The following is a 24,457-nucleotide window of genomic DNA, read 5'->3' as shown; positions in this document are numbered from 1 at the left end:
GACATTCCGCCAACGATTTTTTGTCCGCGCACCTGTCTATACGTAAAATAAGCAACCAGTGACTTGGTCCAAGTGTCATATGTTAGTCCGCATGAGACATTATGTTGACAATATCGAAATGAGAAAATTGAGAGAACAGGTGTTGTTTTGGTAACTCATTTTTTAAATGAACGTTACTTTCTTCTTTTGATTCATCTTTTCAAATTGTCATTGGTGAATTTTTGGTTTTATTTCATCCTTAAAATTTTCGATCTAAAATATACCAAGTACAAACCCTTCTTTTTTTCTTCTTTTTTAAATAAAGATATTACTTCATTTTAGAAACATTTACATTTTTAAAATGTTTCATCCCTTTTGGCATGGCGGCATCGATGTCAGTGGCGTGGCGTGCTTTGCGATATATTGAATGATCTGGCATTTAAACCTATGGAAAAGGATCGATAAACAGGGTGTTCGTAGCGAACATCTTAATAATCGATTCTTTACCCAAGTTTAAATTACATATCAATCTATATATCGCAATTCACGCCACGCCACTGATCGATCTTAATCTCAATGAACCATAGTTCTGTTGAAAGAAACTATAAAAAAATGAATAAAACAGGGAAAAATCAAGAAGCACGAAATCTTTGGTTTTAACCCATTTGTACATCGATCTTTTAGAGTCAAGTACGTCCAATTTTGGCGTTTTTTGCGCTTACACCACGCTGCAGCACAGTAAAAGCAAAAAATATAAAAGAGAAAATCAAAGTGTTTCGGAAATCATTAAATTTGACACGGAACTACTTTAATATTTACAAAATACACATTGTATTTTCCTTTAAAACAACTTATTTTTCATCAATTTAAATGAGAATAATCAATGCAGAGTGTGCAAACATTTCAAAATAATGGGTTGAAAAATGCTGACTCCGCGAGTTTAAATATTAGAGCCTCACACAGAGCGGTGCGGCATGCTACCGGCGGGAAACGCGAACTGGCGCCTACAAGCCTAACAGGGATACTTCACGCATTGCGCAATGGCGCAATTGGCGCCTACAAACCTAACAGGGATACTTCACGCATTACGCATGCGCAATGGCGCTACAACCTAACAGGATACTTCACGCATTGCGCAATGCGTGAAGTATCCCCGTTAGGTTTGTAGGTGCCAATGCGCGTGTCACGCTGGTCGCCCTCACCCGCCGCCCGCCGCTTCAAGCAACTATTTCGCAACATAGGTGTTGAGAGTATCATACGAAATTGAAGGCTCTCCGACGCATCAAGAATGACAGGCATTCTTTAAGAGCACGGAGCTTCCCTCTCAAAATAAATCAAGATACTACGGCACTAAAAGAAAGAGGTGGTCCAAAAACTCACTAAGCCCTAGCATTCGTATTCAGTAACGTTTAGCATAATTTTTGAATTTCGTTAGAGAAAAAAGTGAATCGATTTATGCAGAAACATTCTTGAGTATGCTAGGAAGAAGATTTTATTTTGAACCAGGAATAAAATAGCAACAAGGGTGATTCACATTCACATTACGACTCTATGTACTCTATGGAAGGTAACGACGTATGCCCGAAAAATAACTCATTTGGAATTATTATGAGAGCAAGTGCCACTCGATTATTGTTGTGAAAGTAGGACATTTTTGACTTTATATCCTTCAAGTTAATCTCCTTGCGCAGGTCAAGCAATTTAAATTTTTTAAAATTTGGTTTCCTCACTTGAGACGAAATTCATTTGTGTCGTGCAGACGCGATCCGAGTGAACGGCTCACCGGGGTGTAACTCACCAATGTGTCACCCGGAGTTCCCGATGATGATACGCCCAGTGGCGTGGCGTGCTTTGCGATGTATCGATTGTTATGCCATTTAAAACTATGGTAAAGAATCGATTATTAAGGTGTTCGCTGCGAACACCCTGTTTATCGATCCTTTTCCATAGGTTTATATGGCATAACAATCGATATATTGCAATTCACGCCACGCCGGCCCATCGTTGCTGTGCACACAATAGACGTGATCGTTGCTGTGAACACTATAGACGTGCTCCTTCAATTTATGATTCATTTTTTTTTTTAAATTTACGCGTACAAATACTACATGAGAATAATCCATCCTCATTACGCACGTAAGCAATGAGTGACTTTAAATATTATTTTGTTTAAAATATCCTTACAGTACGGTATCACCACTAGAGTAAGGTCCATAGGTGATGTGAATGTGCGTTTGGCATGTGCCTTCCAATAAGTATTCCTTTTAAATTCAAGTGGAAAATTACAATCATGAACAGTTTATCATTGCTGCGGGCGCACATGTGACTTCAATTTTCGATTAAAACTGTGTTGCACATTTCACAAGAGTAAAAAGGCGATCGCTTCTGCAAAACCGCAGGACATGCCACCGCAAAGAATCATTCGCTTTGAATTTACTGATACAAATACTGCAGGAGAAAGACCGATCATCACTATGCACTGGAAAAAAAAACACATTGTATCTAGAGTCCAGACTCTTGAAAACATTGACAAGAAGAAGGACGCTTGATTCAATCAGATTTAAGCTTAAATCAAAAGAAAATCCGCTCAAATCAAGAGGCTTGGTTCTTGATTTAAGCTTAAATCTGATTGAATCATGAGTATTTTTTCTTGTCGATGTTTTTAAGAGTCTGGACTCTAGATCCAATGTGTTTTTTTTTCCAGTGTGGGTTTGCAAGACGTGTCCTTTCAAATGTGTTTTCGCTGCAAATTTACCCGTACAAATACCGCAGGAATAAGGTCGATTGTTGTCGTAGACGCATGTGGTATGTGTCTTCAGAGCTGTTTTCGTCTTAATTTGTTTAGCACAATGTCCACAAGGGCGAGAGCGATCGGCTCTATATGAACGTGCAAGATATGGCTACACAAACTATAATTAGATTTAAATTTACATATACAAATACTGCAATGGAACGGCCGATCGTCGCGGTGGATGAGCGAAACGGGGCTCCGCAAAGAACCTTTATTTTTAAATTCATGTGTACAAATATCACGAGAGAGCCGTCGATCTTGACTGTGATTACGGGCAATATGTCCAGCCAAATACTCTTTCGAGCAAAATACCTTAGCGCAATGACCACAAGAGAAAGACGGATCACCCCAAATGTGGATACGGTGGATGTGCTTCTTCAAATTGCCTTTAAACCTGGACTTATATTGACAATAATCGCAGATAAAATATCGATCATCTGTATCAGTTTGCATTGCGAGTTCGTGTGCAGGTGGATCAAGCGGATGCGGTCGGTAATTATCATGGGCCAACTTGACGTGTTTAATCGAATCACGTTTCTCTATACATTTTTCTGAGAAATTGCGGGAACAATCAGATCGATCATCGTTTTTAGTAGAGGGATCCCTTTTCAGCAGTGAAGAAGACCGTAAACACAAATTAGAGGGAAAATACGCAGGTTGCTTCGTTTCACCTGCTTCACGTCCCATGTTCTTGCTCTGAGAATCCAAGTGTAATGTCTCCAATGACGATACTCTCTCGCTCTGAGAATCCAAGTGTAATGTCTTCAATGACGAGACTTTCTCGCTCTGAGAATCCAAGTGTAATGTCTTCAAAGACGAAGCTTTCTTGCTTCTTTCGTTCTCGCTGGGTTGGTTATTGTATATAATCAGATTCCTTGCCGGATGCTGATGGGAATTCAAACGTCTTCTAGTACGTGACGCAGTTTGAGCAATATGCTGAGACTGGGGGTGGTGCTTTTCATCCTGGTTTGATACAATTTCTCTCTTCTGCTCTTGGTTGAAATTCTTACGTCGTTTGGAATTTACACGTCTTCTTCCCAATGATTTACGAGGGGTCTTGATCCGTCGCTCAGTTTTGGGATATTTCAGGACTGAATCGTCAAGAGAAGAAATGAAAGAATCCATGACGGGATCCTGAAACAAATAGAAATTAGTTACAATTTTTAACACGCCTCTTTGCTAGTTGTTAAAGTATCGCTCTGCAGGCTTTTTAGAGAGACAAAGTGTGCGATAGGGTCAAATATTGAGCATAATTTCAATTCATTAATTAACCTTTTTTTCTTTTCTTTTCTTTTTTTTGTTGAACCAAAAAATAAGGTAGAAACAAACATTTGAAACGATTGAGATCACACTCGAGAAAAAAGTTACAATATTATTTGTTTAATTAAGTCAGGTTTTTTTCACGTTTTTTTCTTTGGATAAATCAGATCTGGTTGCTGGCAACTATGTAGCACTGCCCTTGGCCGCAGACAATTTTAAAAAAAAAAAACGTGTGGAAAACCACACAAATTGCGCACCAAAGAGTCATTTCTAGACTTTTTAAATGTGCCCATGATAAATTCCATGTGAATTTACTGATAGAACCAAGAGCTCCTCTTTGCTTCGTTGTATCTCTTGGATGCAACAGATTCATAATACCTCATCAACATTTCCATTCAATTTTTATTGATTCATGCCATAACTGACCAGTTGTAAGGAGTTTTCAAATTTATTCTCATAATGTAAGTTACGATCATGCAACACCTTACCTTCTTTTTTGACTGAGAGCTTGGAACAGAATTATTGGCATTCGTAGTCGCTTCCGGCACACTTTGATGGTTGTGTAACAATTTTGGGTCAAGTTTTTTGAGAAGAACAACCAACTTACGTTGGTCTGGTAAAATTTCATTGAAATGATAAGGATGAACAACACTTCGGGTAGCTTCTATCACACTTGAATGGTCGTGTAATGGTGATTCCTGGTCAGGTATTCTGAGAGGGGCCATTGAATTCTGTCGCTTCTGTGAAACTTCTTTTTCTTGAGGAGAGCCTATAATCGATTAAGTCACAATGTTATGAAGTTACATGCAAACAAGGAGGTAAAATAGTGCTACGTCACTTTATTTTGAGGGAAAAGTGCGCACAAAAAGTTCAAAAATGTTCAATAAGAGTCTACAAGTTTAAGCACCAATGAAAATCAGTACCAGACTTGGGGGCGGGGGGAATTCAGCTCAACCAATTTTGGCCTTCTTTTCGCCACAAAAAAGTGTGGACCCAGCACTATTTTACCACTTTGTTACATATACAGTTCAGACCTCATATTCTGGTGTTTTTTTTTTCTTCTGGGTATACATGCAAATGAAATAGTTGTATTTTGAAAAATCTCATTTTTGCACGGATTGGAACTGTTTTTTTTTTTTTTTTAAAAGAAATGGAGGCTATTATAGCATTTGTTTTATACTTTTTTCAAAGACACACATTATGAGACATTCTTTAAAATGCATTATTTTTAATCCTTTTTTTTAAATGATTTTTTTTTTATTTTTATTTTTTTAAAAAACCGAACAAAAGCTAAAGCATTTATTTATAGGCATTTATGATGCATTGGAACATGTTTCCGAGTATATGAGCAAAATCAATTTTCTCGAGAGGGGTGGACTCCATCAATTCAGGTCCACTCAAGAGTGGAAATTAGTGCGAGTGTGCGTATCACTGATTGACAGTTCCAACCTGGAAGAAATCAATATATACCTAAACTGCCTCTTTTAATATAGTTATGAACCGTGATTCGTTAAAGTGCACAGCCCGCCATTGTATTGTGTTGTACAACCTAAAATTATCCTATTTGATATGCTTAAAAATCTGAACACTTACCTCCTAAATCCTCATCGGTATTGTCTCCCACGAACTCTTCTTTCACCCTGATTTTTGTCTGATGGACGGGATGTTTGTCCCCTCGATTTGGCTGTTCACTTTCAGTTTCTTTTTTCACGACCAAATCAAATGTAACTGGGGGTATATTTGATATACCTGAAAATTAATCCAAGACATGAGTTAGGTGTCATAAGCCTACAATTTGATACATTGTTGTGGGAAAAGCATTTGTTCGTCTCATGTCCAACTGAAAAATCCTTTTTAAGAATTTGTCAATGTATTGTGACCAATTAATAAAATGTTTATTCAATTAGAATGCCGTATGCAAGCCAAGTTTATTGCCATTTTTTAAAGAAATCAATTGTGCAGACATGGAAACTTGACTTATGTCCTCAAAGTCTGTAATTTAATTATGCCGTACTCTTACATTTACAACATGCCTAAGTCGGTGTAACCCGACGTCTATTTCAATGATGTGGGCTAAATTTTGCAGAATGGGAGTACTCTTTCTGGCTTATTACAGAAACAACATATGTTCTATCAGTTTCCCCTTGCAGATAGGTACTTTTTGGTGTGAGCCAGAAATAGTAGTTCCTCGATGCAAATTAATACAGTCCATGATGGTTACACCCGGATGCAAATATATGTGCTGAAGAGTTGTCCGCGTTTCATTAGCAAAAACGAAGGTACTCAGCTTTTTTCTCCTTTCAATGATCAAGTATTCAATAAACGGAAACTATCAATAAAATAATTACTTAGCTTTCGTTTTTTGGCCCGTTTTTTAGTACTTTGGTTCTTGAACGACAAAATTTGACAACCTCATGAAATAGTGGTACGTTTTTTGTTCACCAAAAACCCCGTTGTCTTCTCTCATCCAGTTCATTGCTACGATGCTAATTAGATAGAAGATAAGGTATATAAAAGGCTAAAAAAACCCTTATGTGTTGTAAAAAGCTCAAAGTTTACCGAAAAAAAATCATGGATCCACCCTTGAATTTAGTTACAGTCATATCTTATTGTATAGATGTTTCCTGTGTAGTGTTTAAGGTAATTTTTTCAGTAAGAGGATATACCTGCAAGTGGATTCCTGTCTTCGTCAATTTCTGTTTTAATTTTCGTCAGCAAAGGAACAGTTATGTGTTTATGGTCAATCGCTGTGTGTTCACGATCGCCCACGATTTCGACTTCGCATTTTATCAGTCGCAAGATTGGCTTCCGTAAGTAATTTTCTGAGGCGTTTCCTTCATCCATATTGACATTACGATTTTCCATGAACATAATGATCAACCTCTGTGGCTCGCAGGTTCCTGTTTGATTTTAATGACTGTACATTGCGAAGGTCTGAAACACTGGAGTTTTGAGTGATAAAAACCAGATAGTTAAATAAAATTAAGTTACAAGAAGTACTATTTCAATGCTTATCAGCATGCATAATATTAGTCCAAAAAGTCATGATTCCAAATCTTTGTAACGACGGTCAGTGGATCGAGAGGTCGGACATGACATTTTTGACTCAAACTTCAAATTTTTATATTCATTTCGTCACATTTTAAATGGGTCGATTGCAAAATTTTGCTGGAGCAAAAATAAGAGTTGTTCCTTGTAGATAAAGTCTCAAAAATCACGATGAGCGCATCGGCAAACTCTCAAATGCACTCCTAACTTCATAATCTGCGTGAGAAATTTGCATATTTTTAAGCTTCCCGATTCAAAAAAGATACCACAGCACAGGTGAACATTTCGTTGAAGAAGTCGTTCCATTCGATCCCTGCTCAACATGGCTGACGTTGCCGCGCGCAAGTTGAGGAGAGCACGAGGTCAATCAAGGCGGATATCTATCAACGCGAGAAAAATGTGAATGTAAACTTGTCTCTGATGTAAACACGCCGATTGTTATCAGTTGGTTAGAATCAGGTTAGAATCATCGTCCCGTCTTGCCGCAATCACACGCTGAATGTGGGAGCTGAATGTGGAAGTCATCGGCCCGATGCCTCAATTTTGCGCGTGACGCGCAAAATTCAGCAACGATTTTCAGCGACCATCGGATAATGTCGAATTTGTCTGAACTATTCGAATAGATTTGATACACATTTGGATGAAAATAACTCGAATTAGTGAAATTTCAGCTGTTGAGCGCTGATTGTTGACTGCCAAATTCAGCGTGTGATTGTGGCATCACATGTGTTTAGGCGGATTGGCGTCGGCTATGTTGAATATTGCGTGGTATCCTTGTGAGCAGGGTTTGGATGGAATGACTCCTCTGACGAAATGTCAACCTGTACCGTGGTACCTATCGTTTTTGAAGCGGAAAGCTCGAAAAAACCCAAATTTCTTCTGCAAACTGTGAAGTAAGGAGTGCATTTCAGACTTTGCCGATGCGCTCATCGTGATTTTTGAGACACTCTCTATGAGCAACAACTCTTATTTTTGCTCTAGCAAAAATTTGCAACGGGCCCATTGTAAGAGGTGCTCAAAGAAGAAAATTTCACGAGAAAAACCAATGGAACCACTTTTAAAATCTCAAAATATTGTTTAAACGGAGTTAAAAGCGTTTAAAGTTTCCAAATTTTGTCCAACCTTACATATTGACTCGATCCACCGTGCGACGGAACGTAATTATGGGGTATGAGATATGATAGATGCTCCGCAGTCCGTGACAAGATATACAATAAAAAACAATTTAAAAAGCGGGTAACAAGGCTAAAAGTTCACAAACAAGACCAAAACGTTTCGGCTGAAAATTCAGCCATCCTTAGTTGAATAAATAAAAATAAAAATGGTAAAAAATCTAAAGTAGTACCTGACTCTAACTTTCAAATCGAGATTGTTGTTATGACAGAAATTTTGATAACACAGTCAACAAAAAACACCGCAAACGGGCATCGGTGAAACCAATCCACAGAGACAAGAGACCCTCCACTAGTAACTTGGCCATGGTGGAAGCTTTTACTTTCGGGACTTCAGCATTCTACTGTTGACTTACCTACATGGTTGATGTTCAACAACGTGTTGGCAGTTTCGTTTTGCAAACAAGCCGAAAATGGCCGACGTTTGGGAAAGTTGTTTGGCTTATGACGTCATCCGAAGCTCATCATCGACCATGTAGGTAAGTCAACAGCCGAAAATAGGTGATGACTGTTGCTCGCTCATAATTGTCCATAAGGAATTGTTGAAACCCCGAAAGTAAAAGCTTCCACCTGTCGCTAGGAGGCCAATGGAGGGTCTCTTGTCTCTGCCAATCCAGCGCTTAAAGTTTCAGCCGATAGATAGCGACACTAACCAGGCGTGTACCGTGTACCTGGGTGAATAGTACACAAAAATTCAAATAGGCCGCGCTAATCCTGGTTTCGGAAGAAAAGTTTGTCAAGGCCGAGAAAGTAAATGCGAGGATGTAAATAGCGCACTGATAGTCTAAACGAATAATTTTAACATCACGATTGTATTAAGTGTAATTTTCAATGAAAATTCACTGCATAAGACCGTCGCTGGACTCGTATAAAGAAAGAGAACTTATCACATTATTTAATACTTTTGAAAGAGAATGTTCCTTTTTAACTCCTCTGTATCACTCTTTCTTCGCAATGATAAAAAAGGGCAAGAAGGTAAAAGAGAGAGAGAGAGAAATTAGAGACCTTGTAGCCCCCCTCCTTCTCTCACCTCTTTATCTGAAGAAAATTGTAAAAAGCAGGTCCACAAGGTAGCAATGATGTCACCGGGTGAATATAATGATAAGAAAAATGTAAACGAGCTGTTGAATATTAGAGATGTAATGGTGCGAGGCTACCATTCAACTTTCACGATAGCCGTATTTTGTCATGACTATCTTGAAGAGGAAACGCAAATAAAAAGCCTCTGCTAATTCAAAATAGAGGCCGTTTTTAATTAGCAAAAGACGAGCGGCCCTTTTATATTTTATTCAGTAGCGTGGCGTGAATTGCGATATATCGATTGTTATGTCATTTAAATCCATGGGAAAAGATCGATAAACAGGGTGCTCGCAGCGAACACCTAAATAATCGATTCTTTACCATAGAATTAAATGGCATAACAATCAATACATCGCAATTCACGCCACGCCACTGATTTTATTAATTGCTGGCAGAACCTGTAGGTACCGTAGATATTTCACCGCAGAATTCGGGATGAGAACGCTCACAATGATTTTTTCAAACAATTACAAGGTAAAACATATGGTTATAAATGTTTAATCGAGTATAATTTAAAAACAGCACGGCTCCATACAAGAAATTTACAGAAAATTTGTGTAAACTCATCACAGCCTTTGATTGAGCCAGGTATTTTGATGATAATAAATCTATTAAGATATGTACCTATCATACCTTGACATAGGTAATTCCCTTTTTGATTTCATTATTCTGAGAAAAGAACGATTATCAATAATGACAACTTCATTGTCCTCTGGGGAAGCCCTTTTCACGCTAAGCATCTTCCTGCTGATGGTATGCTCTAGCACTTCCAGCTCCTTTCCCCTTACCTCTCAATGAATTCCTTTACTTGAATTTTCTAAATTTTTCGACTTCCTTCTTTTGTTACTATTTACTTTGTAATTCCTCTTAATACTGATAAACGGTATGTTTTCCTCTAATCTTGTAACTCTCATGTTATTTAAAATAATAAAGGACAATCTAAAAAGCAAAAAAAAAAGAGCTGTCTTTTTCCAAACAGATTAAATGCCGCTCAACATCCGAGTAATCTAAAAGAGGAGTTTAAGCAAAAGTGTGCTTCCTAAAGCACTTCACTGAAATATATGTTGTTTATCAAAACTTTCTTTGAAAGATTAATCCGTTTTGTTTGATGACTTCTATGTATTTTCAATAAATGTTCAGTTTCTGTGGTTTTTTTCCTAAAAATTTTAACAGAAAAGCAAAAATATCAAAATTCCCTGATGAAGAATGCAGACTAACAAGACCTAAATCCCGGAAAAATTCTCAAAATATTAAATTATTGTTTAACTCAAGTACAATTAATCATCAAATGTAACAAATAAAACTTAGAACGTCTGAACTCAATAGCCAGTTTGAATTTTTTTTCAGTCATCAAGTCAGTTCAGTGTGACACTCTTTGAAGTGCATACTTCCCTGAAGAAAGAAAATAGTAATTGGGACGGACATGCTCTGTAACCAAGAGCTGTAGACGTTTTATTTGTTATTTTTGTCTTTATAAAGTTGCCGATTAAATTTAGTGAATTTAATTCAAGTGCATTCACTGCGGAAGAGGATATTCAACAGTATCGAATTCATTATGACTCGAACTATAATAAGTGATCGTCACACTGAAATTTTTTTCGATATTTATGCCCATGTAAATTTTACCTCTCAGCCCGTACGCTTCTAATTTTTTCGGAAAATTTCTAGTGTATCGCTTCTCATACAATTCCTTCAAAGCAAATGTAGAAATATTATGCATTTTAAAGTTGGCCAAAATCCCAACCATATCATCCCTAACTACAGCCAGTTCGGGCATACCGTAGGTTAGAGGTGTGCCCCAGAAAACATCACGACGAGACCAAATACTATTGGATTGCTTGGGCACATCCTTTAAGTAGGCGATTTCTCTACCGAGAATGTGTGTCAAGTTTTTATGTCCCGAATATCTTAACCAAGCATACAACAAACCTCCAAAATTTAGCCTTTTACCAGGCTCCGTGTTCGAACCAGCACTTGCATAAATTTTATGAATTTTGGTCGCCAGTTTGAAAACTGAAAATTCAGGATCCTCTACCGTTAATGTCATGAAGGCATCCACATATTCCCTCATAACGTCTTCTGATAAATTATGAGTATTCATATAATAGCTGGAGTTCTGAACTAGAGCTTGTCCCAGTGCGAAAGCCGTCTCCCCATTGGCTACCTGGAGCGTTTCAGAGGTGTAGCTTCTGGCTAGATAGCCTGCGTTCTCTAAGTACCAAAGGAAACTTTTCACCGCGACTTTTTCTGATGATTCATCAATAAGGGATGGAGAATCCCTCATCTTTTTCAAAGTATTAAAATAAACTTTACCCTCTTGGTCTCCTGTAGGGGCGTGAACCCTACCTCCAATAATAAGCTGTTCGATTATAGATCCCATACTCGGTCGAGATATTATTCTCGCGTAATCGTTCTGTAAAGGATCGATGTGTGACAGCCAGTAGTGATCAAATCTGCGAGACCCTAGGTAAGAAACTATGGAACCTGTGTTGAAAATTTGCAAAGTCGAATTTTTAACATTATAACCACCGTAGAACTCCTCGAGGTCGCTCATTCTGTCGAGCGGCTCGCTAAACTTAACCAATAAATCTTCCACTTCTTGATGCGTCAAACCTAAGTATTTGGAAAACTTTTCGCTTGAACAAAAAGGTCGCCAAACCTCATTATCCGGAGTCAAAGTTCCCGGTAAATACATGGAGCCTAAAAGCAAACTTTTTTTAATTCCTATAAATTTGTGATTTCCTAACACCCTGTTGAGAAATCCACCCACGATCATCAGAATAATATCTATTACATCCTTCCTAGCATCCACTTTTAGCAAAGAGGAAATGATGGTGTCTACATCATCAACGAGAACGATCATTTGAGTTCCGTTCGCTTTTGAGTTGAGCTGTTTTAGGTCGGTCGGTAGGTTCACTAAATATTCCGTGTAGTTAACTTTACACTCAGCGGTGAATTTAGCTATCGAGTCTTTTTTCTCATCTGCGGTTTTTCCTCTGTTATCAGGATCTGTATCGTACCTAGCCTTGCCGTAAATCTCACACAGGATTCTCTGGGTTGACGCTAAATTATTTGCCTCTCGTAGGAGTCCGAAATCGAGGACAAGAACTACATGCTCACGAAAATGTGCGTGAAAAAAGTCTGATTCTTGCTCGAAAATTTTCGTTCCGTAAAAATGCGATTTTTGCGAGTCACCATGCCCTCCTTGATTTTTGTCAAAAAAATGTTGCATCATGCTCAGGAGCGTGGTCTTCCCAAAGCGAGTCGGTGCTGTGATGTAATGTTGTCGGACGGGGTCGTCCCAGAAATCCTTCAGCCATAGCGTCTTGTCCACGAAGGTTTTTTCTCGTCGCACGTTCTGGAAATCGCTGGAGCCGATCGAATCACCACATTTGCCGCTGAAACCCTGAAAATGAGGAAGTAAAGTCCGTTATGACCTGCAAATATTTAACGGTATGAGCACAAGAGGGTCTTTCAGAGAGGAAGTCTTCTCTCTAACTTTAATATTGTTGGTTTTTGTTCATTAAGTTTCGGGGGAAAGTTTGAGCATATCTATACGAAGCTTAAAATTTCAGCTTTTTAACTAACGGGACTTTGAGAATTACGAGGAATTAAAATAGAAACCTTCTCTCTGGCGCTCATTCTGCGCCAATTCAATCCGTTACCCTTCCTCATGTAGAGATACCCTTCCTGGCCCTTCCGCTTTTTGTCAACCATTACCAGTTATGAATAAAGGGAAAAAATTAGTTGTATTTTGTGTGGTTTTTAATTTTTTTTTTTTCATCAGAGTAAATGACAAATGGTCCATTCAGAGTGTAATTGGGCAAAAAACTTTAAAATCACAAGTTGCAAAATGCTGCGCGAGTTTGAATGGTCGCGCTAAACACTGCGATCGGCGCAGAACGCATGTTAGCGCCTGCAAGACTCCACGAATACTTCAGGCATTGCGCGTACTCCACCGTGCGGCGCGCGCGCCGTTGGCGCCTACAAACCTAAGTGGATACTTCAAGCATTGTGCAATGCGTGAAGTATCCACTTAGGTTTGTAGGCGCCAGTGAGCCTCCCGCGCTGGCAGCACGCCGCTCCGCTCTGTTAGGCTTTAATATTTATACTCGCATAATCAGCGTTTTTCAACTCATGATTTAGAAATGTTTGCACACTCTGCATTGATTATTCTCATTTAAATTGATGGGGAAAAATATGTATCAATTTATCAAAGGAGAAAAATAACATAATGTGTGTTTTTTAAAACGTAAACTACTGGACAAAAAAGGTGCGCGGACAAAAAATCGTTGACAAAATGTCCTGAAACCGTACCTGCAGATGAAACTTTCTTCGGGTGTAACATTGATAAATCCCGAAAGAATTTGGCAACGTCAACGGTGTCCGATATTTTAAAAAGACGTCGTTTCAAAAAGATATCTAGGTTAATATTTGAATGATCTTTGGTTTGCGAACAATCGTCTCACTACAGGTCATTTAGTGTAAGTTCTGTGTTGTTCTCATGCTGAGGAGGCAGTGGTAGTTTTGCAAGTTTGCAACACTGTTGTTCCTCCAATTAAATGTATGTAAAACAATCGATTCTTGATGAGGCAGCTTGCCTCGCCTAAAATCGACATTTTTAAGGGATTTAATGATGTTTGTAGACTTCATTTTAACAGCCGCCCTTTTTACGGATAAATAAAAATGTACCAATTATATTATTTTATATCGTAGACGCAGACTGCGGCAATCAAAACTGTCGACGATCAAGGAATGTTAAAATATAAAGTAAGCGACTATTGAATATACATTTTGATGGTGAGACTCTGAAATCATGTATTCGGGCTCGTTACATTACAAAATTCCCGTCTTATTTTATTTGTTTGACCCATTAATGTAATTATCATTATTGCTCAAAATTTCAGGGAATTTTATATCTAATATCAAAAATATCCACCCAAAATTTCGTAAAAAAATATTCTGTGACCCTTTCGTAGAAAAGGAAAATAGACGTGAGTATTTTGAGTTACCACAATCTAATTTTTTTTTTTTTTTTTTTTTTGGTAATTTCACCGTCAGTACGGTCTGTAATAAAACGATTATAATACTAACTGCCTCCGAGAAACCGAGTGTGACTTTTTCTTGCCCCTTTGTCACAAGAACAACGCATTGCCTCTCAGCGATTTCGAAACAGCGCTCAATCGTCGTTGTTGTAAGCGCAATTGAAAATCAAAGTGCCTTCAATTTTTTGCGTCTGCAACCACCCGTCGAACATTGCATCTAAGCGTCAAGCAAGTGTCGCGACAAATATGCAAGATATTTATAGTTTAAGCCTCCTTTAATGTATGAATCAATTTCAATAAATTAAAAGATAGATAATATGACGATTTGTCCGTCTCACAGCTCAAAACAATTTATAAATACTTAGGTTGAAACTTTATTGGAGAGAGTGGCATATAATAAATCAACTTCAAATCGAAGTTTTTCTTTGATTGAAAAGACAATTTCAAATGCACAAATTGGTGGCATTAAGAAACGCGAATCTCAAAAATTTATCTCCATTCCGCACTCAAAAGTATTAGAATTTGAGTCACAATATGTGAGTATGAATCATTTTTCATCACTGTAATTGAAATTTAAGATATCATTGCAAACTTCGTAATGTGTGTGCTACCTACTGAATTGATGAGCGCAGTGCATACATGACTCAATGACTACTACTCTTACTCATGAATTTGCTAACAAGAGAGAGAGAGGGGGGGGTGTTTTACGTTAAGTTTCAAAATTACATTGAGCCTTATACACTGGAGAGACATTTTAAACTGATTTTGAGAAACTAATAATTATAGATAGTTTTGAACCTTAACTTATCATAGTAATACTACAAGACTCGTTCTCCTGTATTCAAAATTTTTGTTGAACTAATAAAAAACATTAGCTGTCGAATTTTTCCTAAAAGTACACTTATTGTGTTCGAGTACCAGACCTCTATGATGTACCATGGAGCTGATATTCGTGAAAGAATAATAACATAAACTATATTTTTATCATAAAATTTAATACATATACTTTTCTGTTCCCATACATTGTATAATATTTTTCAAATATAACGTACAGCAAAACTTAACAAAAATATTTAAGGAACATTAACGAGCACAGCCTATAGAATTTTAGTACCGAAGATTATGAATATAGGATCACATATAGACACACAATAATCGAAAATTACCCTTGTAAAGTCGATTTTAGTGATATATTGTAGACAAAATCGACAGCTTATCCTGTATAGTTTGAAAGTTTATATGATATCAAAATGACATCACATTGATCCAAGCTGCTTTAAATGGACTTCATAAATCATATGTAATTGATTACGCACTGACATCCTTTTAGGGACGTCCTGAATTTGTCTCATCTTGATAATTGAATGTTATGAAATTTCTATGTGTTAATGTAGAGATAAAAGTACTTTACCATTGAGATTGACATTAAAACCTCATAAAATCTCTTTCAGAAATCAAAACTTATACTTCTATACGAGACGAATTATCTTTGTCTTACAAGGATTCTGTTTGATTTCAACAGGATCATTTCAGCCGTGCTAAGGAAGAACGCCGTATGAGTCTTCAGAAGTTGTCGAATTTCCTCTAATAAAATATGATTGTGTTAGGAAATCTGTGAATATATGTCTTCAAATTTTTCAGAAAGTTTTTTTCGTTATCAGATCTAGATTATCTGAAAATTTTAAGAGAATATATTCACAACTCTCTAAAAATGAGCATTTTAAAGGATAAATTTTAGCAACTCTCGAATGTTCTTACGGCGTTTTCCTCAGCGCGGCAGATCTAGTGTCTCAAAGAGACTTCCAAGGTGGAAATTATTCATTTAAAATCCCATAAACGCATCATTTTTCTCCGTTAATCATGAACCGAAATGGTACCGTATAATACTCGGTTTCACCAGAGGATCACCTACACTTTGATCTCGAGCGGGTTCTCAGAGTTCTCCGCATCAACCAAATACGAGAAGCACATCCCATCTGATCCTAAGAACTCGACACCCACGATGACGGTATGCGGTACCGGAAGGCTGAAGTGGCCATAGTGGAGCGAGGTACCATTGAGCTTTTTAATGAACGCAAGTTGCGAAAACGCGATCTCATGGCCCCAGGAGCGAAAGGCTTTGATGGCGAAGAAGACACCATCCGCCCGCTGGAAGAGGAGGTCAACGGTGTCGTGCGCCTCTTCGGCGATGCCACCGCAGTGGAAGAGGTACCGGACTTCCGGGAAGCTCTCGGGCCGCAGCTTGACGAAAGTGAAGAGCGGGGCGGCATACTCGTACTCTATCGTGGTATTGACCGCCTCGAGCAAAGCTCTCGTCGAGGACGCGAGGGCTTTGGCGCTGGAGTTCAGGTTTTTGTCCACTTCGAAGGTCTCCAGAGACTTTATGAAGGCGTTCGCCTTTGATACGACCTCATCTCGTAGTCTGGAAGCCGATTTGGCGGCGGTTTTTGGCCCCATCTGTGAACAAAGGAATGACCCCGCGATCAGTAAATATCGTCTGGAACTTCATTATCATAGTGGGCCACTAAACCATGAACGAATCTAGACCTGCGCATACATTTTTCTAAAGGTAAATAACGCATATAATACGATAGATACATACATACGCACATAAGAGTCGCTCTCACAGCGCTCTCTGGCGCTCTGCGACGCCTAACCGCCACAAAACTCGGTCCTCCCACAAGACACCAGGGAGCTGGCACTCCCTCATCTCATCCAAAACCCCCGGTCGCCACCCTTTCACTATGAGCGACCCCTTCGCCTCCTCCCAGGGGAAACCCAATCAAGCATCTATTTTGGCAGCCTCTCCTCCGTCATCCTGTTGACATGACCGCGTACCAGACAAGCTGTTTGGTCATGACGTCGAACACGATGTCATTTTCGACTTCCATTATCTGACGCACTCTATCATTACGGACCCGATCACTCCGAGAAATTCCTGCTGACCTCCTCCAGGAATCCATCTCCGTTGCTCTTAACACGATAGATATACGCACATTAAAAACGCTGAGAACTCAGGAACCAAGAAAAACGCAGTTTAAATAGCGCTTTTCCGCACATATGAAACGCTACGATTTCGCGCGCCGAACCGAATGATGTCATCCGGCACCAATCAGAAGCAAGCACGGGTTTCCGCGGCCTCCGTCAAATGTCTCTCTACTTTATTCCTCGTAAATGAAAAAAATAGGACAAAATATATATCTTCAGAAACAATGAATCGAATATCATTTATGTTGTCGGTGTTAACAAGCAAGAATTTCACATTAAAATACGTTTTATTTTAACAAAAATCAGTGAAAAATAGGAAGGAAATAGCGATTTAATTGCCGTTGTAAATCACTTCCATCATTTTCCCGCATTCCAGCGCGTTTGAAATGCATACGAGACTTTGGACTCTTTAAAAGCGGGCTTGTGCGGGGTTTCAGCTTAAAAAATGCGCAGTAAATCGCAATTTACTCACCTGGTACTTTCAGAATATCGAATAAGGGTATGTAACCCTTTGTCATTATCAGCAGTGAGTTCATTTTACGTTCCCATGGAAACGGTAAGTTTTTCTCCGTATGTCATCAACCATAAGAGTACCATAATGATCGACTTTACCAAGAGGTACCCTACACCTCAACGGTGAGCGGGTTCTTAGGGTCCTCCGTATCAACCAGATACGAGAACCGCATCCCTTCTGGCGTCAGGAACTCCACACCCACGACAACAGTATGCGTCACCGGGCGACTGAACTGGTCGTAGAAGAGCACGGTATCATTGTAATCGGTGATGCAGGCGAGTTGATACAGCCCTATTTCATGACCTCGGGAGCGTTAGGCTTTGAAGGCGAAGAAAACACCGTCCATCCGATCGACGAGAAGATCGCTCCAGTCCTTCGCCTCATCTTTTGTATCGGCGACGGTGACATGGTACTGGACATCCGGGAAGCTCTCGTGCTCCAGTCTGACGAAAGTGTAGAGGGGAGCTGAGTACACGTGGTCTGTCATGGTGCCGGCCGCCTCGACCAAGGCTTTCGTGGAGACTGCCAGAGCTTGAGCGCTTTGTTTCAAGTTCTTTAAAGCGTCGAAGGTCTCCAGGGATTTTATGAAGGCGTCCGCCTTCATGACAGCATCGTCTAGTCCCTGACTGGTCTCTGTTTTGACGGCGGTTTTTGACCCCGCCTGCGAACACAACAATGGCCATACGGTTAGTAAATGTTGGACACAACGGTTGCTGCGTCGGTGTGATGCAGTGGCGTGGTGAGCTTTGCGATGTATCGATTGGTCTGCCATTTGAGCTTATGGAAGAGTATCGATAAACAGGGTGTTCGCAACGAACACCCTAATAATCGATTCTTTAACATAGCTTCAAATGGGGACATATCGATAATTGATCATTCGCACTGCGCCACTGGTGTAATGCAGAGGATATCCTCATCCTCTTAACCCATAAGTAAAACTACTTTGGTTTCAAAGAGGATCTTCAAAGAAAGTTCGCCGTAAACTTTTAAATAAGATCGCATTAAAGTAAACCAAAGACTTGGACAAACGGTTTTATGTACACATTCTGATGAGCATTACGAAATACGCCAAGGTACCTTAAGGTTGGTTTCTCCATGGCACTGATCCTGAAGGAATAGGGCTAGTCAATCAAAATGCGCATCGAAATATAAGAGCATAATTATTTTTCAGCATCACTTTGAAAAAAAAAGTAGAAAGAATTCGCTGCAAAAGAAGCTTTAATGATACTTACCTCCCAGGTATTGGCTAGATGAGGGGGGAGGAGAAGAGAGAGTAAGGGAGGGGGGAAGAGAGAGGGGGAGATAGACAGTGAGTAAGAGAAACAGAGGAAAAAAATTGGTCCACATTCTCACAAAGGAAAAATTATCACAACACAGAACTTACACTAAATGACCTGTAGGGAGAGGATTGTTCGCAAACCGAAGATCATTCAAATATTAACCTAGATATCTTTTTGAAACGACGTCTTTTTAAAATATCGGACACCGTTGACGTTGCCAAATTCTTTCGGGATTTATCAATGTTACACCCGAAGAAAGTTTCATCTGCAGGTACGGTTTCAGGACATTTTGTCAACGATTTTTTGTCCGCGCACCTTTATCATCCAGTAGTTTACGTTTTTAAAAAACACATATTATATTATTATTCTCCTTTGATAAATTTATACATATTTTTTCCATCAATTTCAATGAGAATAATCAATGGAGAGTGTGCAAACATTTCTAAACCATGAGTTAAAAAACGCTGATTATGCAAGTGTAAATATTAAAGCCTAATAGAGCGGAGCGGCGCGGCGTGCTGCCAGCGCGGGAGGCTCATGGCACCTACAAACCTAAGTGGATACTTCACGCACTGCACAATGCTTGAAGTATCTACTTAGGTTTGTAGGCGGCAATGCGCGTTTCGCGCTGGCCGCCCGCCCGCCGTGCGGCGGCGCCTGAGGCAACTATTTCACAACAGAGGTGTTGCACAGTATTATACGAAATTGAACGTATTAAGAATGACAGGCAACCTTTAAGAGTAGAGATCTTTCCTCGCAAAATAAATCAAGATACTTATCATACACAGGAAAAATCTTAGAGCCTTTAGCTGAGGCAAATATAGAGGTTTATCCGGTTCAGGTATAACAAGGTTGGAATTTCTTGAAAGATAATTAAGTCCCGTTACACCAAAGAGGTGTAGAGAATTTTAGTGAATTTTGTCTCATGGAATTGACGCTTCCCCAATTTTACCAAAACTCTTAACTATATATTATTCTCCGTTATAGTTGGTACAAACAGACCAAACAAAAAAACAAGCAAACCCTCATTCTTCCAAGACATTATACATTTTCATCCAAAAACGTTGTGAGCAATTGTCGTTTGTATTTACATGTGGGCCAATTAACTTATGGTCTCAACTGGCACGTGGACCAAAACTTCCGTGCAGAAAAAACGCGTGGCCGTAAATTACTGGGAAAAACAGGTACGCGGACAAAAAATCGTCCACGAAATGTCCCATAACCGCAGGTACTATCATTCGAGGGTAGATTGACGAGAAGGTACTCGGTTGTTAAATCTTCTCCGTGCAATATTCATCCTTGAGAAAACTTTTCAATGATTTTCTTCAAATTTCAGCTGCACAGGATTGAATTACGAATTGAATCACGTGAGCTGAGATAGAAAGTCTGAAGGTATGAAGGTGACAGTCTAGAAATGCGATCTAAAAATTCGAAAAAAATGACAAGTAGTTGAAGTTATGGAACGAATCGATGCGATATGACGCACGTCGCTCTGACACAAAAATGGCGTCCGTCAAATCACCTCAATATTGCGTTCTCCCTCAGCATGGCAGCGTGACATTGCGTATTTCAACGAGGCGAGAATAGAAATATGGCGAAATGAAAAAAAAAATGCAACTTCACTACAAACCAAAAGAGGGACCAAGTTGAAACAAAGACCCCTAAAAAATGTTGTATTCTCCTCACAAAATCTTCGTGGGGACCTGCACTTATGCGGTAGGAATTACGAATCTGTACCGTCATACGATGGACCGAGTCAATTAGAGAGGTCGGACATGAAATTTTTGACTAAAACTGCAAATTATTTATGTTTATTTCGTCAAATTTTACATTTTAAGGGGTGCTTTGAGAAGAAAATTTCACTAGAAAAACCAATTGAACCACTTTTAGAACCTCAAAATTTTGTATAAACGGAGTTATAAGCGTTTAAAGTTTCCAAATTTTGTCCGACCTCTCCTATTGACTCGATCCGTTGTGCGCAAAAACATTACTGTGCGCCAGTTGAATAGCTGTAAGTCACAATGCAAACTCCTGGAGGGGCAAAGGGACAACACTTACAGGATGGGACGAAGAGGGCGTGCATGATGATCCCTACAAAATGCTCTCTAAAAATGTAATACTTATTTTGAGGAGATTTTAAACGTTTGGTGACCAAAATTTAAGAAATACATGTGATGTGAAGATGACGTGAGATAGAAATTTACGGTTGACTTACCGCAAGAGGTCGTAAGTGCGCGGCTGAGCTGAAACTGAGTTCATCGTCCGTTAGCCTTAGAAACCCGAAAGTCTGCGTGAAACAAAAAGAAAAAAGTCAACATTTGGTAACTTTTCTACACTTGTTATCATTATTGAAAGGGATGTGAGCTCGGAGGTCGGTATTTTTGAACGGATAATGTCAATATCTTCATAGCCTCGCGGCGAGATTTTTATCTATGAGGACTACCATAGATATTCGGGAAGTAAAAGTAATAAAATATGAGATAACATCCCACGATTACTTATTGACTTGAGAGACCTCGATGAGACATGAACTCTTGGTGGGATAAAGATGTCTAGGGTGCAAATCCTAACGTCATTTCTCGCTTGAATTCTGATTGACGTATATTAAGGATCCCTCCAGAAAAAACGAAAATTTCGGTTGTCTAAAAAAAACCTTATGAGAAAATTATTAGAACAAAAATGTATTGTGCGTCAAGTAGTTTCGCTTCATCATGCCTCTAAATATACATAGGTTGTCCCAAAAGTACTGCACGTTTTTTTTTTTTGGACGAACGGTAGCAGATATCAAAATGCGGTTTGTGTAGTCTTAAAGACAGAGCAATTACCGATAAAACAACAAAAATCCGAGCTCTCTAAGTCAAAAAATGACAAAGTTACAGGGTTTTGAAAATGGCTTCCAGAGGGGGACCCCTACGGAAATTTTAGCTTCTTTTCCGGGAAAAAAAACAAAGAGTTGATTGTTTTTATTTTTGGACGAACGGTAGCAGATATCAAAATGCGGTTTGTGTAGTCTTAAAGACAGAGCAATTACCAATAAAACAAGACAAATCCAAGCTCTCTAAGTCAAAAAATGACCAAGTTACAATGTTTTGAAAATGACTTGTAGAGGTGACCCCTCCAGGATTTTTAGCTTCTTTTCTGGAAAAAACAAAGATTTGATTAATCAAAAATTCTACAGAGAAATCATCGCGATCGAATGAAGTTGGCAACATGATATCAGCCCGGACCTTGCACCCTGCGATTTTTGGTTATTCCCTACGCTGAAAAAGGGCTTAAGAGGCAGGAAATTGAACTCCATCAACGAGATAAAAAGAGCTGTTGAAACTTTCTTGAAGAACATCAGGCAATACATGTTTGAAGAAGTGGGAAGAACGATTGCGGCGCTGTGTGGCAAGCAATGGAAGGTATTTTGAGAAGGAAACCAGTGTCCAGTCGTCAAGTGAAGAGGATTAAATGCTAGTAATCTTGGTAAGATTGTGTAAAATTGATTTAATAAAACCAGTTGATCTTCAATCTTTAAATCTTTGTTTTTTTTTCCAGAAAAGAAGCTAAAATTTCCGTAGGGGTCCCCTCTGAAAGCCATTTTCAAAACCCTGTAACTTGTCATTTTTTGACTTAGAGAGCTCGGATTTGTGTTGTTTTATCGGTAATTGCTCTGTCTTTAAGACTACCACAACACCGCATTTTGATATCTCTACGTTCGTCAAAAAAAAAAAACGTGCGAGTACTTTTGGGACCAACATATGTATCACATATTTCGCAAAACGGACAGTTTCTGTTGCACCCAATTTTTATTTGCAGAACTACTTTTCTCCCGAATCTGAGTGACACCTCATAGCAACCATTGCAAGTTCACACCTCGCGCCACATCGCCTTCAATTTTGCAAATGCAACACGGACATCCATCAAGCACGAATAGTTGTATCTCTGCGCCGTCATCAACGCGCATTTTTTTCCTTGCTCTCTTTTCATATTGTGTTGGTTCCGATCCGACTGTCTAATTTGTAAAGTGATGTCTCAAGGAGGGCTACTTGGCTACCTAGGCGGGGATAGGAGAAATGTAATGATCGGGTCTCGTTTTTTTTTCTTTTCTCCCGAATCTGAGCGACACCTCATTGGCAACATACAGCTGAGCATCGCGAGTTCACGCCTCGCGTCATCGCGCCTTCAATTTCGTAGATGCAACACGGACATCCATCAAGCACGTATAGTTGTATCTCCACGCTGTTATCAACACGCGCTGGGGTGTCTCTTACTTTTGAAATTTGAGAAAAGTGTAGGCTAATTTTTCTCCAAATATACTGTGATGTGTCCAGATGAATCATCATGTTGGAAAAAAGTTTTAAATAAAGGATAAATACGCTTAGAGGTATCTTGAGCGCCCAAAATTGGTATTGTGAGGTGTCTGGGAATATTTTTGACGAATGCCCCTTGTATTGACCCGCAGCATAGTCAAATTCACCAGACAAACTCTTCTGGAAAAGTTACATGGCGGGTGAGGAGGGCGCCAATATTCTGCCAAAAGAGTAAACATTTAAAAAAAAAGAGAATGTCGTATCTTCTGTCTTCCAAAGAAAAGAGATAAAACCATACATACCTCAAACACTATCAAAATCAATGTATTTAAACACGGGACAATTGGACTACATTTTGCAATTTGAAACTTTAAATTCTTGCCCGGTTTAAAAACAACGTATGTGCCATTAGTTTCCCCATGCACATAAGTGTTTTTCCAGAAGAGCCAGAATTTATAGTTCCAAATTGCAAAATGCAGTTCAATTCGACCTGACTTGGGACTAAGCGTGTAAAACAAAGTTTTGAGCGTCTATGGCTAAAAAGAAGGTCAATGTTCGATGTCAGCATTTCGGGATTTAGGCCGTTACCTTTCGGAACGTACTTTATGGAAAATATATCTTCGATAGAGAATCTCTAAAAGGCTTGGAATGACTAATTAAATCTCAGTTTAAGATAACTTATTTTATTTTATTTTTTTTTCAAGTCACGCTCACCTGAGGTATGAGATATATACCAAACAAGAATCTTAACATTTTAAACGGAGTCGTAAAAACCTCACAATCAGAGTTGTTACTCATACTGGAGTCAAGTAATGAACTGGCAATGAGTTTAGGCAAAGCGCGGACTTCATTATCAGAAAATTAGTGATGGTAACTAATCATTAAAACCGAGATAAAAATTATCTTTGTAGGGTTGTATGATTGAAAAAATAAGCATCATTATTATGAGAAATTGAGATCACCCGAAGAGACAGGGTATTCCAGAAGTCAAAATCTAAACTGAAC

The 24,457-nt window shown here is 39.0% G+C and overlaps 2 protein-coding genes across 5 annotated transcripts; both read right to left on the bottom strand.

Moving 5' to 3' along the window:
- Window positions 1-1,453: 1,453 nt before the first annotated feature.
- On the bottom strand, window positions 1,454-8,529 carry LOC109036451 (uncharacterized). Its single transcript, XM_072302036.1, has 5 exons — window positions 8,424-8,529; window positions 6,697-6,972; window positions 5,624-5,779; window positions 4,519-4,799; window positions 1,454-3,904 (listed from the first exon to the last, which is right to left on the bottom strand). The coding sequence occupies exons 2-5, from the start codon at window positions 6,899-6,901 to the stop codon at window positions 2,795-2,797; spliced, it is 1,752 nt and encodes a 583-aa protein (XP_072158137.1). The 5' UTR covers window positions 6,902-6,972; window positions 8,424-8,529; the 3' UTR covers window positions 1,454-2,794.
- Window positions 8,530-9,705: 1,176 nt separating this feature from the next.
- Window positions 9,706-24,443, bottom strand: LOC109036452 (uncharacterized). 4 transcript variants are annotated; one of them, XR_011900128.1, is made up of 4 exons: window positions 24,167-24,326; window positions 21,373-21,444; window positions 17,836-18,538; window positions 16,696-16,832 (listed from the first exon to the last, which is right to left on the bottom strand). XR_011900128.1 is itself a non-coding variant. In XM_072302032.1 (3 exons), exons 1-3 carry the CDS (start codon window positions 24,248-24,250, stop codon window positions 10,847-10,849), a joined length of 2,046 nt encoding a protein of 681 aa, XP_072158133.1. In that variant the 5' UTR covers window positions 24,251-24,436; the 3' UTR covers window positions 9,706-10,846. The 4 variants fall into 4 exon arrangements, 3 of the variants coding, with proteins under 3 accessions (XP_072158133.1, XP_072158135.1, XP_072158136.1); XM_072302032.1 differs by lacking the exons at window positions 16,696-16,832; window positions 17,836-18,538 and adding an exon at window positions 9,706-12,736 and having other exon boundaries at window positions 24,167-24,436; XM_072302035.1 differs by lacking the exon at window positions 17,836-18,538 and having other exon boundaries at window positions 16,021-16,832; window positions 24,167-24,324.
- Between the last annotated feature and the right edge of the window lie 14 nt (window positions 24,444-24,457).

This window comes from Bemisia tabaci, chromosome 6, assembly GCF_918797505.1.
Source record: "Bemisia tabaci chromosome 6, PGI_BMITA_v3".
Taxonomy (NCBI): Eukaryota; Metazoa; Arthropoda; class Insecta; order Hemiptera; family Aleyrodidae; genus Bemisia; species Bemisia tabaci.
This window is presented reverse-complemented; position numbering and strand designations above follow the sequence as displayed.

What these genes read in the sequence shown, in the direction of transcription:
- LOC109036451 (XM_072302036.1), bottom strand. Translation starts at nt 6,901, where the DNA reads ATGTTCATGGAAAATCGTAATGTCAATATGGATGAAGGAAACGCCTCA. An exon ending in AGACAGGAATCCACTTGCAG is followed by an intron (nt 5,780 to 6,696) that starts GTATATCCTCTT and finishes ATTAATTTTCAG; the next exon opens with GTATATCAAATATACCCCCA. An exon ending in TACCGATGAGGATTTAGGAG is followed by an intron (nt 4,800 to 5,623) that starts GTAAGTGTTCAG and finishes AATCGATTATAG; the next exon opens with GCTCTCCTCAAGAAAAAGAA.
- LOC109036452 (XM_072302032.1), bottom strand. Translation starts at nt 24,250, where the DNA reads ATGAGTAACAACTCTGATTGTGAGGTTTTTACGACTCCGTTTAAAATG. An exon ending in GTATATATCTCATACCTCAG is followed by an intron (nt 21,445 to 24,166) that starts GTGAGCGTGACT and finishes TGTTTCACGCAG; the next exon opens with ACTTTCGGGTTTCTAAGGCT. An exon ending in CGCACTTACGACCTCTTGCG is followed by an intron (nt 12,737 to 21,372) that starts GTAAGTCAACCG and finishes CCTCATTTTCAG; the next exon opens with GGTTTCAGCGGCAAATGTGG.